Raw genomic sequence first — 17,342 nt, forward strand, 5'->3', positions numbered from 1 at the left:
GCTCTCTTTCATAAATCGATTTTATTTGAGCTCTTGGAGGAAGAATGTGACTGAAATATGCGATGGGTCGTCGGCTTTGCATCAATACAATGCCCAATCCAATTCCAAAAGCATCCATTTCAATAATAAATGGCTGAGAAAAATTGGGCAGAGCTAACACAGGCCTGTCGTCATAGCCTTCTTAAGTGCAATGAATGCCTCCTCAGCTTTGTCGTTCCATCCGAAGTTATCTTTCTTTAATTGTTGAGTGAGAGGCCAAGTCAGCTTCCCATAGCCCTCTACAAAATGCAGCTAGTAGCCCGTTAATCCCAGGAACCCATGCAGCTCCTTAGGGTTCTTGGGTCGAGGCCAGTTGGTCATTGCTGCCACCTTAGACTGGTCAGCTAATACTCCTAGTTCTGAAATGATGTGCCCAAGATACTCAATCTTCCTTTGACCAAAAGAACACTTCTTATTAGCAAATAACTGGTTGTCTGCCAAGATTTGTAACACCATGCGCAAATGGTTCTTGTGATCAAGTTTTGTTCGACTGTACACCAATATATCATCAAAGAACACCAATACACACTTCCAAAGCAAGTTTTTGAAGATTTCATTCATAAGGGACTGAAAGGTAGCCGGTGCATTAGTCAAGCCGAAAGGCATGACAAGGAACTCATAATGTCCTTCTTGGGTTCGGAAAGCCGTTTTGGGTACATCTTCTGCACTAACCTGAATTTGATGGTACCCTGACTTAAGGTCGATTTTTGAGAATATCCTTGCCCCATGCAGCTCATCCAATAATTCATCAATGACCGATATCGAAAACTTATCTGGAACGGTTGCTTTGTTAAGAGCTCAGTAATCAACGCAAAACCTCCAACCGCCATCTTTCTTTTTTACCAAAAGCACAGGACTAGCATACGGGCTGGAGCTATGCTGGATTATGCCTGCCGCCAACATTTCCTTAACGAGGCGCTCGATTTCATTCTTCTGGAAGTGGGGATATCTGTATGGTCATACACTAACAGGTCCTGCTCTGGGTTTTAATGTCACCGCATGTCCTGCCCTCTCTTCGGTGGCAGCTGCGGTCTATCCTCGAAGACCCCCTTGAATTCTTCCAGGATCATTAATGGACGCTGATCAGAGAAGGTGGAAGAGACTGTGACGGAGTTCAATTCCAGAAGCAATTCCTCCCCCTGCTCTTTGAAGGTCTTCCACAGTCTTAAGCGACACTAGGGTTCGATTGAGGCTCGGATCACCTTGCAGGTGGACTGTTATTCCTACCAGGGTGAAGGACATTGTCAAGCGATTCCAGTCAACCTGCATTCTTCCTAATTTCCATAGCCACTACATTCCAAGTATGACATCAGAGCTGCCCAGCTCTAGAGGCAAAAAATCTTCAACCACTTCTAGCCCAGGCAGCTTCAAAACACTTGTCTCCAAATTCCCTCCCCCTTTACAGTTAGTCCGGTCCCCATTATCACCCTATAACTAGTGGTGCCTGATAAGGAAATCCCCAACTGTTGGACTAACTCCGTTGAAATGAAGTTATGAGAGGCTCCGCTATCAATCAACACAACCACCTCCTTCCGGCCAATCTCGGCTGTCAGTTTCATGGTCCCCGGTGCGGTGAGCCCTACTACCGAATTAATAGAGAGCTCCACCGGTTGCCCCAACCCTTGGCCTCCTTCGCCATCGCCCACCACCCCGTCGGTGTCGCAGCTCAGTTCGCCGGGCTGCTACACTTTCTCCTCCGCATCGCACTCCTCCATCTCCCTGATAACCAACACCTGCAACTCTTTGTTCTTGCATTTGTGGCCAATGGTAAACTTGTCATCACATTTATATCACAAGCCCTTCTCCCTTTTGGCTTGAATTTCTGCATCGGTCAATCTTTTGAAGGTGGTCGGATTTCTAGAAGAATAGTTAGGGCGTTGTGTTGGGTATAGATTGAAGGGGATGGTCTTTCTGTTTTTGGTCTAACTGGGTTGAGGGGGATTTGGGCTGTGGTATGGGATACTCTTGGGCTTAGTTGGGCCGGGGCTATGAAGGGTAATTAGGTTGTGGTCTTCCACCATTTGGGCCTCTTCTATGATTTAATCCAAGCCCAATGGTCGAAGCAATTGGACTTCGGCCCGGATTTCGGGTTTTAACCCGTTGAGGAAACTGCATTCCAAAATCTCCTCTGAGACTCCCGTTAATGGCGATGCCAAGGTCTCAAACCTTCGGTGATACTCTCTCACGGTGGAGTTTTGCTTCAGGGACAAGAATTGGGCGCAAAGTGACCCTTCTTTTGAGGTTCGAAACCGCCTCAGTAGACGAACCTTCACCTCCTCCCAATTTTTCATAGGTCTTCGTTTCTCTTCCCAATTGAACCAAGAGAGTGCTTCCCCATCGAAGCACACTGCGACGGCCTCCACCTTTTCTTCCTCAGTTAATTTGTTAAGGTAAAAATACCGCTCCACCCGAAACACCCATCCATCCGGCTCGGTCCCTTCAAAAATTGGCATCTCCGGTCATCTAATACACGGTTCCGGCCTCCAATCACTAGGTGATCCTGTACTCTACTGGCTCTCTCCAGGCTTTGAGTGTGTTAACCCGGTTTCCGAATGTGTTAAGGGCGAATGTTCAACCGCTGGGCCCTTCTCCTTTCGCTCTCTTTCCTGGCTTTTCCAAGTTCTTAGCAATAGATCGAACTTGGAATTTATCGATCTGAACTCTGACCTCAGGACTTCGATGCCAGATTGTAGCTCCTGATGATTGTTCTCTACCTTTTGTTCTAATTCCCCCATTCTGTCTGCAAGAGTCATGGTTATGACGGTGATTGGGATGCTCTGATATCACTTTGATAAGATCCAGTCAGGACTATAAAAGGAAGACAGAAAAATTAAGTAAAATTTATATTGATGGAATGCTGAATTGCAGAAAATAGAAATGACTACAGCCTTTAGAGAGGGCTGATATTCTCTCCTACTACTGACTTTTTCTCACTTCATATATATCCTGCCTCTCTTCTCTCGTTTTGTATTTATAAGTGCCTTATAACAGAATTTGGTTACAATACTGATTTTCTAACAGAATTTAGTGCTGGCCCCATCCTTTATTCTTGGATCTTCTAGAATACGTGTGCTTAATTAGTGGCCTATCAGTGTGCACGTGTGCTTGTTCGGAGACTCTTGTGTTAACTTGTGCACTTCACGAGTAAGTTGGTTTGGTGCCCAATGGTTTGGGATGTTTGTCTCTTACTAGGAGACATGTAATCATTAAAAGATGGATCAGGCCTTTGTTTCTCAAGTAAAGAAACATTGTATCAGCACCCCCTGATCCTGCATTTATCATCACCAGCTTTTTGTTGCCTTCACTGAAAAAACTGTGTATTTCCTCCCTGTTGCCTCTTAGCGTACAGCAATGTTGATGCCTACACATGCTTCAGCATCGGAATGGTGCATCACATTTGGTAGTCTTTGATAGTGTGGTTTCTATTCCACCCCTTGAGTGGTCACTAGTTATACTGCCGTGGGATCCTGGGCTAGTAAAACTATGCACCAGCATGATATCTTGGGCATGGTTCCACATCATTTTACTGCTGAATGGTAACAGCAATTTCCTTGACCTTTGGCTTACCACTATATCTGACTATCAATATAATCCCCTAAGTTATGCTCACGTAGTACTATTGCACCTGACACCATAAAATCACTGTAATATTGATGTCTACATTTTACGAGGGGATTATTACCTCAGTGGGAAGTGCTGGATAATATTTCTAAGCTTTGAGAAGCATTTTGACTTATGAATGGAGAACTGTTCATCGCATGTTAATTTCTAACTCAGTGTACTCTGAAATTCTTCATATCATGGTGGCTATGATTGCATGATTTTTAGAATCTATGGACAATGAGTAGGTTATCAATCTTAATTGTATTCTTGTGTTGTAAAGGGGGAAGTTGGCCACAAATTGTTGTTTGTTTCTTGTCTTAAGAAGAGACTGGAGCTATAGTCGGAAGTGCTGCAGTGCTGTCTTCCATTTTATACTTGCTTTTATTTGATTTAGGCATGAACTGTCTGTACTGAATTAGCACCATCAAAGGTGTTGATATTAGATCATGTGTAGATATCACAGATCTACACAGCTGATTGAATTTATGCTGGTATTGTATGAAATGTTACTTCTCGTATTTAGTAATTGTTGGAAAATGGAAAGGAAGATCTGAATATTGGCTGCATATGCAGTCTAAGAATCTTGTCAAGCATTCTAGTTGCATTGAGAATTCAAGCATCTTGACACAAAGTAATTTTAATATCTGATTAGTTTTAGACCATTATAATGCTGAAACAATTGAAAATTGTTGTGGCTGGTCTTTAACAGGGTAGTAATGTTCTGGAGATTTCGGGATCACCAACAGAAAAGGCCATTCTTCAGTGGGGTGTTAATGTAAAATAGCTAGTTTGTTTGCGTGTTAGTACATTCTTTGATTCTCTTATGCTACTTCGTTTACTTGAGTTGTTATGTCTCTTGTAGCTTGGGATGGATTTCGATGCTGTTCGATCAAAGTCACTAATAATCCATGCTTTTCCGTTCAACTCAGAGAAAAAGAGAGGTGGTGTCGCTCTAAAACTGGTAACTGAATAAATCAATTAAGTGTGTTTGAGCTATATTATTTTGAAAGAATGTATTTTGGAATAGTAGATTGATGGAGAATGTGTGGTTAAAAAATGAGAAATAATTTTTAATTTGCGTGTAATATTATTTTATTGAAGAATACAGGGTTGAAATGATGTCAAATTACTGTTTAAGAATGTATTTTTTTGAAGAATGGGGCTTAAACATGGCATAAATGTTATGATGTAGTTGCACTTTTTCGCTCCCTACTACATTTCATACTAATATATATAGCTTTTCATGGGAAATAGGAGGGGAAGGATGCAAAAGGAAAGTTGTATGAAAACAAATATAATGATTAAGTGATTAAACTTAGATTTGTTCATTCTTTGTAGCAAGATATCAACAGCAGATAGTGATAGTACAATTTTGGTGGGTCGCATGTTGTATTTATCTTTAGTTCTGTTTTGTAGTCGGATTCTGAGTTTCATGTACACTGGAAAGGGGCTGCAGAAATAGTCCTTGCATCTTGTACCTATTACATGGATTCAAATGGCTCCATGGCGCAGATGGAAGAAGATAAGGTTTTTGGAAAGTTTCTTTTCTTAGTTAACTAGTTGTTTACTCTCTCTATTCCCTTCAGTGGAAAGTTCTGCATTAATAATATTGGGGTTTTAAATACTTGGAAAATATATTTGTCTTGTTCTAATTTGTTAAGGATGAAGATCTTAGCTGGTTTTGATGAGATAAGGAAAAAATTAGGAAGAAATGTGTTTCGTCTTAAGGGTATGTTTAAGCCCTCATTTTTTGGAATAGATTATGTGATAGTGATTTTTTTGGGAGAACGTTTGGTTAAAAGGTTGGGAAAATGACGCATGAGTATTTGACACGAACAATTGAAGATTCTGAATAAAAAGGGGTGCAAAGAAGAGATTTATTGAGGGCAAGAGAAGATTCAATTTATCCATGTAATTAAGGGTTGTGAATTACAGTTAAGAAGCTCTCTATTTATAGAGCAAGAAACTGAAATGAAACTAAAATTAAACAAACTTCTATTAAACTAGATAGAATTGTATGAAAATATCAAATCTAATCTTATTTAATCTAATGCGTGGTTGAAAATGATTTTGGGGAGAAATGAGAATTTATAAAGAATGGGCCTCAAACATGGGCTAAATGATAAGGATAGATTTCTCCAAATACGTGTAGAAGTATTTATATTGTTCAAAAATATTGGACTTGATATTAATTGTGATTGCATTTATTCTGGTCTTGTAGGTATCATATTTCAAGAAAGCAATTGAAGATATGGCTGCGGGGAGTCTACGCTGTGTTGCTATTGCCTACAGGTCATATGAGAAGGAAATGGTCCCTTCTAATGAGGTGGAAATGGAGAATTGGCAATTACCAGAAGAAGACCTTATTTTACTTGCCATTGTCGGTATCAAGGTATTTTTGAATAGTATCAGCCTCCAATTATGGTTTTAACTTTTCTTGAAACTCTCGGTTAACTGTCTCTTCGAACGATGACATCCCTAATCTTGGAAGGCGTGAGATATTTCATTAAATGCAGTATCAATAAATGTCATCTTAAATTCATTTCACTAGGTGATGAAGTGATTTAGAGTGTATTTGGTTTGCCGTTTTCAAGCCGTTTACTGTTTTTAATTTTCGAAAATGCCCAAAACTTGTTTGGTTTGTCGTTTCCGAAAACAAGGAAAAATCTATAACAGAAAACTCAAAATGATTTTTTTCTGTTTTGAGTGTGTTTAATTAAAAAAAACTCAAAATGCAAAAACGCTCAAAGCACACCCTATTCTTTTTTTTTTTTTTTTTTTTAACCCAACGTATGCTGAGCGGTACTTTTAAAATAAAATGTTGTAATCTGATACAATTTAGTAAAGCATAAAAATTTTAAAACCTACAATATTTTTTAATTTCCATTTTTTTTTTTAATTGATCAAAATTTGGAAAAACTATTATTTCCTTTTTAACTGTCTACAACATTTTTCAATTTTCATTTATTTTTTTTTCATTGATCAAAATTTGAAAGAACTATTATTTCCTTTTTTACTATTTATGTGACAGCAAAATACATCCATAAGGATGAATGACATATTAGTTATTTTCTTTACAACAATTCCTATTTCTGGTCTATAAATTTTTTATTTTTGTTGCAAGAAAAAATAGTAAATTCACTAAGTTTAAAATATATATTATCTAGTAATATATTAACATAAAATTATTATGTTTTACTAAATAATCAAATTAATTGAATAAATATCATAAAACAATTTCTAAAAATTTATTATTTATTACTTTATTTTTGTAGCAAGAAAAAATAGTAAATTCACCAAGTTTAAAATATATATTATCTGGTAATATATTGGCATAAAATTATCATGTTTTACTAAATAATCAAATTAATTGAATAAATGTCATAAAATAATTTTTAAAAATTTTAAACCAAAAGCATTTTCTGGTTTTCTGTTTTGAGAAATCGTTTTTTAAAATAACAAATCAAAGACATTTTCTGTAATTCGAAAATAGTCACTCAAAGCAGAAAACTAAAAATGAATTCAAAACTGAAAACAGAAAACGGAAACGCAAATCAAATGCACCCTTACTGTTTTTCCGTTTCAAATTTTGACGTTACGTAGATATAATCAGATAAAATCTAATTTCCCATGTCTCTAGACAGAATATTCATCTCATTCCTTTTATGATCAGAGGCTATCTATATATTATCAAGACCATATCAAAGTCCTGGTATTTGTGGTATCTTGAATATGAAAAAGCACTCTCTAGTCGAGAGACCTTATCTGACTATCGGCACGTCCAATAGTGCTGGTTGCCTGACTTTGACTATAACTACAATCTTCCAGCCATCCAGTACTTCCCACGCCTGACGCCACTTTGGATGGTTGGTTTTGTTTGATATGATTTCTGCCTGCATTTGGGGCCTGATTTCTGCTTTATATTTGGCTTTTCACTCCTTTTCTTATTACCACTTCCTAGGTCACCTGATCTCGTGTTGTACATCCTATCTTGGAAAGTTTTCTTTTATCTTTACCATCAGTAATCTTTTCTGCATCCCCCCTTAAATGCCAAATTACTTTCTGTGTATAAATGCTTTTCCATTGATGTATGCATAGATGCTGGCCATATGTAAAATACATTTGCACAAAAATACATCTACACACTTTGCCATCTGTGTATTTCAGCACTAAGAGAGCATTCATCTGTGATATAGGACCCTTGTCGACCAGGTGTCAGAAATGCGGTTCAGTTGTGCATTGATGCTGGTGTTAAGGTATATCCGTCTCTTTCAACAGCAATGTGAAAAGTGTATACACGATGTTTTCATTACCATAATCAAAAAGGAGGTACAATTATAGGAGCAAGTAGCAACAAATCTGCTGCCCATCTTCTTTAATTCTAGCAAAAAACAAATCCCTCAAATCAAGGGAGAATAATAGAAAAATAAACTAGAGAGATATTAGGAAACAACCTCCCTAATCTCTTTATTCAAAATAGGAAACTCAAAAAGGAAAAATTCAATCTAAGTGATAAGAAAAGATAAACTAGTTCTGGAATTCAACATCTTTTTCTGATGGATCAATGGTTTCGTCTTCTTTATAATCTTCTGATATTAAAATATCATGTGGGGATGACAACGGGCAGGTACGGGATGGTTCGGTCATTCCCACCCCTGTTTCGTTGGGTAATTTTGTCACCTTGCCCTGTCCCCACTCCCGGTTAAAGTGGGACAGGGCGGGATCAGGGCAGAACGGGAATTTATTGTCCCATTTATTTTTTAGTTTTGGCTTTTATTTTTTATTTTTATGTCTTTAGTAAATATTATTTTTTCTACTTTGTTAAGAACAACTCTTGTTTTCTTTAAAAATGATGATAAATCTTTTATATTTATTTGATAAAAAATTTAAATTTAAAATTTAAGCGGGTGACGACCACGTTTCCCGTACCCGTTTCAAGGCAATGACCCCCGTCCCGGCTTCGGGTTGAATTAGTTTTTTTGTCATCCCTAATATCTTGTCTTTTCCCCTTTCTTTTCGTTAGTTAGGAAATGCTATTGTGGGATCTTGAAATTTGTGAATATAAAATTTTCCCCAATTGTTGCATATTTTTTCTGCTCCTTGTGCTTGTACTCGAGTGTTCATTTTAGTGTGTTTTTAATAGTTCCGTCTTTATATGGTTTTAAATTTCCAAGCCAACTGAAGTAGGTGATGCGTTTAGAAACTTGACTAGTGGTCCCAAGATGGGAAGAGACCATGATATATTTCTAATGTGAAATAAAAAAAATTATATTATGAAAAACCTTATTCTTGTTTAATGGGTACGGACCCTCCAGCTCGACGAAAGGGTTGCCGAATTCCCTATCATTATGGGACAGGAGGGCATTGATTAATGAAAGGGATGAGTTTTGGTTGGGACAAGCTAATGCATGCATGGAACCAAGGCCAGTCTTACTCTGTAGGACAGAAACCAATCTTGGAACTACAAGATGATACCTTAGGAGCTACGATCTTAATGACAATTAACTAGGAAAGTTTAGTGCTGCTGGACTGTTGATGGGGTACTCTGTCTGTTTTAATGGAATTCATGGTCTTTGTACCGTGTTTTTATGCTGATGTTGCCACTTAGCTTGTCAACACTTGCAATTATGTTGATATTTGTTTTAACAATTTTATAGGTACGTATGGTTACTGGAGACAATCTTCAAACGGCGAAAGCAATAGCTGTAGAGTGTGGGATATTAGGATCAAATGGAGATGCTACTGAGCCAAATCTTATTGAAGGCAAGGCATTCCGTGCCATGTCTGAGACGCAGAGGCTGGAAGTGGCCGATAGAATTTCGGTATTTCAGTTAACTTGGCAGCCCAAATGTTTTTGTTGTTGTCCATGTTCTATTAATTCGAGTGGCATGGATGACATTTCGTATTTCCATTTCACATACAGGTGATGGGTAGGTCATCTCCAGATGACAAACTCTTGCTTGTACAAGCATTGAGGAAGAAGGGTCATGTTGTTGCTGTTACTGGAGATGGTGTTAACGATGCTCCTGCACTACATGAGGTTTGCTCTTTCACTAATTGCTAAAAATCTGTGTACCTGTTCTTTTACTTACACGCAAAATATTGGAGCATGCAAAGGCCAATTTTAGGTTTCGATAGTCAGAATTTGAATCAGCTTATTTGGTGGTATGTAAATGAAATTTTATCTAGTTCCCATTTGTGGGATTTCATGAGTTGACTATGATAGTTGAGATCATCATTTTGGTGCTGGATTGGGCTTGGAACAGGTGTTTACACTATGATTTTTAAATCCTGTGGATTCATGAATGCCATTAATGAACATTTAATAGTGTGTAATATAATGAGGTGTTCCAAAGAATTGTTGTTTTGCGTTGTTTTTTTCCCCAGTTCATTTAATCTCATTCGTAATTTTATTGCGGTGTAGGCTGATATTGGTCTTGCAATGGGTATCCAAGGAACAGAAGTTGCCAAAGAGAGCTCAGACATCATTATATTGGATGATAATTTTGCTACAGTTGCGAAGGTGAGTCTGTGTTGTAAGCATGCTAATGTATTGTATAATAAATGTATTAGTTTGACTCTTAGAATTGCATAAAACTAGTTTTCCCATCTTATGAATGTTGCTTCAAAATAGGAGAATATATGATAGTGCATATTACTAGAACCGTCACGTCGATGCTTCAAAACAAATGAAAAGCATGCTATTAGGAGAATATATGATAGTCGGTATTACCAGAACCGTCACCTCGATGCTATTTGATATTTTGGATTTAGGAATTGCACAATGCATGTTCAACATGAAAATTAGGGGGTTATTCATTTCGTATATTTATATATATATATATATATATATATATATATATATTTTAAAGAAGTAATCAAGTATTTGATTAATCAATAGGTAATACAGGAAGTATATTATCAATTTAAATCTAAAAGAAGCAACATGAAATTGGGCAACCCGTCTATATGCCTAGGAGTTTAAACCAACTATACAATGTCAAATAAAACAATTCTCTAATCTGCTCCGTTGTTTGTATTTGATCATCAAAGCAGTGACAATTCCTCTCTCTCCACGCAGACAATACGATGCAACCCGAAATCATGTCCCATATAAGCTTGTTATCCATATTGCGAAACTTTCTCCTCCAAACCTTTAACACATCTTCCACACGTTGCGAAAACACCCATTTCATGTGTTGAGATGCCAGAACATTGTTCCACAGCAAACCAGTAGCATCACAATGAAAGAACAAGTGATCAATTGTCTCTGCATCCTTTTTACACAATAGCATCATTCTGTAACATAAAAACCACTTGTTCGGAGATTGTCCACCGTTAACATCTGTTCTCTGACAATCGTCCATAATAAAATGCCACCCTTGGAGGCATCTTACATTTTTATACATCTTCTAGGGCAATGAACTCTCCACATGTCCCAATAAGGATCTAAAATAAGTCGTGACTGGGAAGACACCATCACGTGAAAACCTCCAACTGTTTTAATCCCTCTCTTACCCTAATGTGCACCTCATGCATAATCATCCGCTTCCCAATCTTGCAATCCCCGCCCAAAAATAATGTTCCAACTGAGATTTTCGTTGTGTTTATTTAAGGCCCCACTCACTTTAGTAGACGGCACCAGAGCGATACTATGTAAAGAGGAAAACTCACCCTAAGCGGTTCCTCTCCACATCAACAATCATCCCAAAATTTAGTAGTATTACCATTTCCAATCACAAAAGTCAATCTATCCTGGAAATCGCTCCACCGTCGTTTGATGTACCTCCACAAACTCACCCCGTAAGATCCATGAACCTCGACTGAGCACCATCCTCCCTCCGTAACACCATATTTTGCCTCTATAAGTTCTCTCCAAAAACTCTCTCTCTCTCTGCTCCGAATCGCTACGACCCCTTACCCAACAAGGCCTTATTAAACAATATGGGGCTCCTCAATCCGAGACCCCTGTCCTTATGGGAGAACAAACTGCACCCCAGTTAACCAAATGTAGTTTCCGCTCCCCCCTCTGCCTCCCCAGAGAAACTCCCTCTGAATCCTCTCCAATCTTTTTGCCACTGCTGTAGGAATTGGGAACAATGACAAAAAATAAGTAGGGAGATTCGACAAAGTGAACTTGATGAGAGTAATACGGCCTCCCTTCGAAAGATTCGTGCGCTTCCACCCTACTAGCCTATCCTTCATAATTTTGCATAAAATAATGTCAAAATTTAATGTTTCAACCTGAACAAGGCTTATATTTTTGTAACTTAACCAGCTATGGTTTTTTGGATTTGCATCATTTTAAGATTCTTTGATCATATCATGTAATCTTTTGAGCTAGAGTTATAACAGAACTTCATGAGAGTATTTTTAAATGATTTTTTGGCTTGTTATGGTGTTTTATAGGTTTCTTCTGTTATTTGGGCATAATTCAAATTTCTATCAGAACTTCCTTTGGAGCCGTAGATTTTCGTTGGGACTGTCTAGTGAACGTATCTCCAAATCAAATTATTAAAGCAGTAGTTCAGACTGCTCTCGTTGTAAATCAATTATTTTTTGTGGCATAGTTGCATGGCTTTCCTTTTTTACTGTCTTGTGGAAGTGTCTACAAATTGAAAATGTAATTACTAAACTTGAGATTGCTGATTATATTTTTATGTTAATTGTGTAGGTGGTGCGGTGGGGTAGATCTGTTTATGCCAATATTCAGAAATTTATACCATATAAGCTCACTGTTAATGTTGTAGCTCTTACAATCAATGTTGTGGCTGCAGTTTCTGCTGGTAATGTCCCATTAAATGCAGTGCAGGTTTGTGATCTCTCTTTCTTCCCATGTTTTGAGTACAAGTATTTGTCTGTCTCCTGTTTTTCTTTATAGGCACTTTATAACTATTTTGTCTTCTGAGCAGCTTCTCTGGGTAAATCTTATAATGGATACACTAGGGGCCCTAGCACTGGCAACTGAACCTCCTACTGATCATCTGATGCATAGGCCTCCTGTGGGTAGAAGGTTAGACTTTTCATATATGAGTCACTTTTGGTCTGAAGATTGTTTTATATGTGACAAAGGCAAAAATATGGCTTCAGTTAGTTGAGTGATGAACTGCATTTTTTTCCCTCCTCCCCTGAACCAAAGGAGAAAAAATTATCACAGAATGCACTGGAATTTCAGTGCTGATGTAACGAACTGTGCTACTTGTTCATATTATGATAGCTTGAAAACATAGTTGACATAGAGGGCACTATATTTTGCAATCACATCATTCCATGCTCTGCAATTCTTCTCGAACCCTATCACAGTTGTGTCATTCAATTATCTTAATCGGCAGAAGCCCATGCAGAAAGATTTCAAGACCCACAAAAATTGCAAGGAAATTGGCATTGAAATAACTACGAAACATAAAAAAAAAACGATGAATTGAATTTGTAACTTCAAATTCTGTAAATTCATGATATGTGTTGTAATTCATACTGTAAGAATATTGGCATTAAAATAGCTAAAAACAATTGGAGGAAAACAGATAATTGACTTTGTTACTTGAAATTTGTAAATTCATTTAGTCTTGCCTTGTCAACTTGTGAATTTCTCTTATTATAATCTTTGATTAAGCCAAGGAAAACATTCATAAAAATACAGATACCAATTTTTTTTCTTGCCCATTCTATGAACGTGTGTTTATATTCTCAAAATAAAAAATCTAAAAGAGATGAAGGCATTCCTGGTGGTCGTTTGTGTTGGTTGAAATTTTGGCCGTGCGTCAATGCTGGACTAGGGTTTTTAGTGCCAAGAGAGATGAAAAGAGAGACAATGAGGGAGTGAGGGGGGATAAATTTATTAGCTTCGTTGATAGTGGTTATTGGTAATCACTTTGCTGCTTGAATTGGTTATTAAAGAATACAAGAAAGATGGGAGGTGATGCGAGCTGTCCCTTTCAATCTCATGTTGTTGTTCTTTGTTATAGAGAAGTTATGAGCCATGCCCTACATTTTTTAAAGTTCAGTTGGATACAGATGATGAGAAAATCCATATTTCGAAAATGGGGGTTCACATGGAAATGTGTTCTTTCAGGAATCTATTATATCAACTATGGTATCTCAAATGAAACCAGGAATGCTGATACTCTTTGATTCAGATAATTCTAGGCTAGATGAGGATGCACCAGGTGTAGAAGGGAGCTAAGAGCATGGTGCAGAAGTGTTATGAAATTCTTGTAATAAGAATTATATAATAAATAAAAATGATATTTGAACAATCATGTCATGTATACATTGAATAATAAGTGATTGTTGTTGAAAAGTGTACAATGCCTCTATAAATATAGACAAAATTATTCCCTACTACTACTAATACTTGAAAACTAATATAAGGAAACTAAAATAAATCCCAATCTTAAAGAAATTAGAAATCCTATTCTAAATAAGAAATAAGAATAAAAGGATAAACCTATTACAACTAGACGTCTTATTCTAATTATCAAACTTTTATCCCATTTACAATAGGATTATCCTACATCAATCTCTCCCACTTGAAAAAACTAGTCCTCGAGTTTTGTTGAAGAGAAGAATCCTTGATAATTTGTGTGTTTTCGAACTTGGCTGGGACTCAAGGAAATTCTCTAGTCACACGTTGCCGTGTTCTATGCTTATTGAAACAACTAACATCAATAGCAGTTAAAGTCTACAAATTCTTGTCAGCTTGCTTCTCCAAGAGCTCACGATTCCTTTCAAGACTCAACACAATAAGCATTTGTGTGATGTGAAGGATTTTGTCGATCCACTCGTTTTGTTGTTCAAGTTTGTCAAGCCTCCATTCGTCGCCTATAGTTCGACTACCTCTAGGACCATTGGCAGCCGTCAAATTAAGGCAATTCCCTTTCTTTGATACCAATTTTGGTGCGGAAGCGTTGTGAAATTCTTGTAATAAGAATTATATAATAAAAAAAATGATTTTTGAACAATCGTGTGATGTATATATTGAATAATAATTTATTATTGTTGAAAAGTGTACATTGCCTCTATAAAGGCAAAATTATTTCCTACTTCTACTAATACTTGAAAACTAATATAAGGGAATTAAGATAAATCTTAATCCAAGAGAAGTTAGAATTCATATTCTAAACAAGAAATAAGAATAAGAAGATGAACCTATTACTCTTATTATAATTATCTAATTCTTATCCTATTTACAATAGGACTGTCCTACATCATAGCGTCTCTTGATGCCTCTAGGCCAAGACAAGCGCAATGTCTACTGCTTTAGTTTATTTCCTTATTCTGCTATAAGTATTTTACTTATTCTGTCCAATCTCTTAGTTGTTATGTTTCCTTATTCAAATAAAAATGTTGGATTTGCTTTCCTCATCCAGTCAGGACTTTTAGTTGGGTTTTATTATTTCACGTTCTTTTCATTTAGATGTAGGGTGGAACGTTTGATTTAATAAATAACAGAAAAAGTGTTCTGTTTGAAATTTCATCTTGCTTATTGCTTGATTGTCGTGGTTGTGGCTTTTCTTGTTTTCTGACTGCGTCACTCTTACTTCCCCATTCCCTTGTACTAGGCTCCACCTTAAAGAGTGTTTTAAGTTACCAGAAAGCACCATGGTGTAGAGATGGCCTTTTATTTTTTGTCCGTATCATTAAACTCTGTTGCGCACTTTCTGATATTGAAATTATTTGCTGAACAAACGTTAATGTCTATATTTTAGGGAACCTCTCATTACTAATGTCATGTGGAGGAACTTGATAATTCAGGTATCAAACTTTTGTGTTAACTATATTATTCAGTTTTTTATTTTTGGATGGAAACTAAAATGCTTCATTAAATATCCACATTCTAATTGTTGGCAGTTGAGTTATTGCAGGCTCTATATCAAGTGACTGTTCTCCTAATCCTGAATTTCCAGGGAAGAAGCATTCTGAATTTAGAGCATGAATCAGATGATCGAGCTTTCAAAGTGAAGAATACAGTGATATTCAATGCATTTTTCCTTTGTCAGGTAAGTGCATTGGGAAAAGTGTTAATTTTTTGCTACATAGAGCAAAGTGTAGATATCTGCAATGCTTTTGTCTCTCTCTCTATGTTCTAATATGTCGCAGTGCTTTTACAGTAATGATCATTTGATTTTGTTATACTTCACCGGCAAGTGAAGGGTTGACGATTCTCTGTCTCACAACATGTCTGTTATGCTGATATTATCAACAAAATATCGAAGAACATGAATCTGTGGGATGTCTGTGATGGGATCGAATATACAAAATTTGTGATGACTCCTCTCTGTTCTGTTTTGAAGTTTAAATATTAATCTAGTTGAAATCATTTTGCTGAAGCTGCTCTGAACTTTTATCTTTAAAGTTTGTAAGGCAGTGATTTTGAGAATTGATTTTTTGATCTTTAGAAAAAAAAGTGAGTCCTACCTGTGAGATAAGAAGTCAGAAATGACGGTTAGAACAGTGAAATAACGTTAAAAAAATTAATTTTGTTTTGGTGAAAAATCAATACCAAACATGCACTTAATTTGCCAATTTTTTAACTGCTGTTTTCCATGCACTTCAACTAATTTCTTTTGTTCATAAGTACAGATATTCAATGAGTTGAATGCTAGAAAACCTGATGAGATCAATGTGTGGAAAGGGGTTACTAAAAACCTTCTTTTCATGGGAACAGTTGGACTTACAGTAGTTCTCCAGGTTATTTCTCGTATCTCGCTCTTTCTTGTACAAGATGCCCTAATTTTCTTGCAATTTATAAATCTACTTATCTGTTCAGGTTATCATTATATTTTTTTATGGGAAGTTTACTTCAACTGTTAGACTCAGTTGGGACTTGTGGCTTGTTTCCATTGTCATCGGTATAATCAGGTTTGTTTCTCATTACCTGGCATTTTGGCTTACAACTTATGGCTGGTATTTCTCAACTTTACGTCTTATTTTAGTTGATTGATAGTCTATCATATTTGTTAATACTTATTTACTAAGAGATATTAGAGATACTATTTCTTCACATTAAGTCATGGTGGTTGCATTAATCCTGAAAATGTGTTGTTGGGCCTATAACTGCATCACTGTGGGTATCCTCATATTATTCTCAGATCTGGCATGAATTTCGCCTTCTTTTTTTCTTGATCAGCTGGCCTCTAGCCATTGTTGGGAAGCTAATTCCTGTTCCAGAGAGACCTTTATTTGATTTTTTACGAAGAAAATATGTAAAGTAAGGGAATCAGGAGGTAAAGAAACCTTTTGCCAGTTGAATATGAGGGGAATATGAGCTTCTTCATCTCTATGAGTTGAATTGATCTTCTTTTGTTATCCAGGTTAAATACAAAGGAAGTGGACAGAGACAGCTTCTGGGCTCATCTTTTTCCGTAGGTGGGGTGCAGATCGGTGTAGCTCAAATCTAACTTTGAGGTTTTTAAGTATTTAGTCTTCCATCAAACTAACTTGGACATTTCAGTGGTGAAAATACAAAGTTGCTTTTGTTCATACAGTGAAGTTGTAATGTGTTCTTTATCAACTATTGGGGTGTTTGATTGGCATTTTTATGTAAAAATGTATTTTAGAATAGTAAATTGATGTGAAATGTGTGGTTGAGAAATAAAAAAAAAGTTTTTTGATTTACGTGTAATATTATTTTAATGAAGAATGTGTAGTTAAAAAGAAAAGAGAAAAAAATGCATTTTGAAAAAAAGACTACCAAACGG

At 36.6% G+C, this 17,342-nt stretch overlaps 1 protein-coding gene across 8 annotated transcripts in view; it reads left to right on the top strand.

Moving 5' to 3' along the window:
* LOC111411651 (calcium-transporting ATPase 10, plasma membrane-type-like) overlaps window positions 1-17,177 on the top strand; it is a 34,814-nt gene extending 17,637 nt beyond the window's left edge. For 3 of the 8 annotated variants that reach the window (XM_023042192.1, XM_023042183.1, XM_023042203.1), the window contains 16 exons: window positions 4,352-4,417; window positions 4,505-4,603; window positions 5,059-5,169; window positions 5,864-6,034; window positions 7,839-7,898; window positions 9,300-9,464; window positions 9,566-9,682; window positions 10,067-10,165; window positions 12,317-12,454; window positions 12,555-12,655; window positions 15,351-15,396; window positions 15,507-15,641; window positions 16,225-16,332; window positions 16,412-16,503; window positions 16,772-16,868; window positions 16,956-17,177. In XM_023042192.1, coding sequence (XP_022897960.1) covers window positions 4,352-4,417; window positions 4,505-4,603; window positions 5,059-5,169; window positions 5,864-6,034; window positions 7,839-7,898; window positions 9,300-9,464; window positions 9,566-9,682; window positions 10,067-10,165; window positions 12,317-12,454; window positions 12,555-12,655; window positions 15,351-15,396; window positions 15,507-15,641; window positions 16,225-16,332; window positions 16,412-16,503; window positions 16,772-16,856 — 1,593 coding nt within the window. In that variant the 3' untranslated portion in view covers window positions 16,857-16,868; window positions 16,956-17,177. Of the gene's footprint in view, window positions 1-4,351; window positions 4,418-4,504; window positions 4,604-5,058; window positions 5,170-5,863; window positions 6,035-7,838; window positions 7,899-9,299; window positions 9,465-9,565; window positions 9,683-10,066; window positions 10,166-12,316; window positions 12,455-12,554; window positions 12,656-15,350; window positions 15,397-15,492; window positions 16,333-16,411; window positions 16,504-16,771; window positions 16,869-16,955 lie in introns of those variants that run through there. The other 5 variants (XR_002705870.1, XR_002705868.1, XR_002705869.1 and 2 more) reach the window with 5 other exon arrangements.
* Window positions 17,178-17,342: the final 165 nt, after the last annotated feature.

The sequence above is a fragment of the Olea europaea genome, chromosome 2 (assembly GCF_002742605.1).
Source record: "Olea europaea var. sylvestris chromosome 2, O_europaea_v1, whole genome shotgun sequence".
NCBI classification, from domain to species: domain Eukaryota; kingdom Viridiplantae; phylum Streptophyta; class Magnoliopsida; order Lamiales; family Oleaceae; genus Olea; species Olea europaea.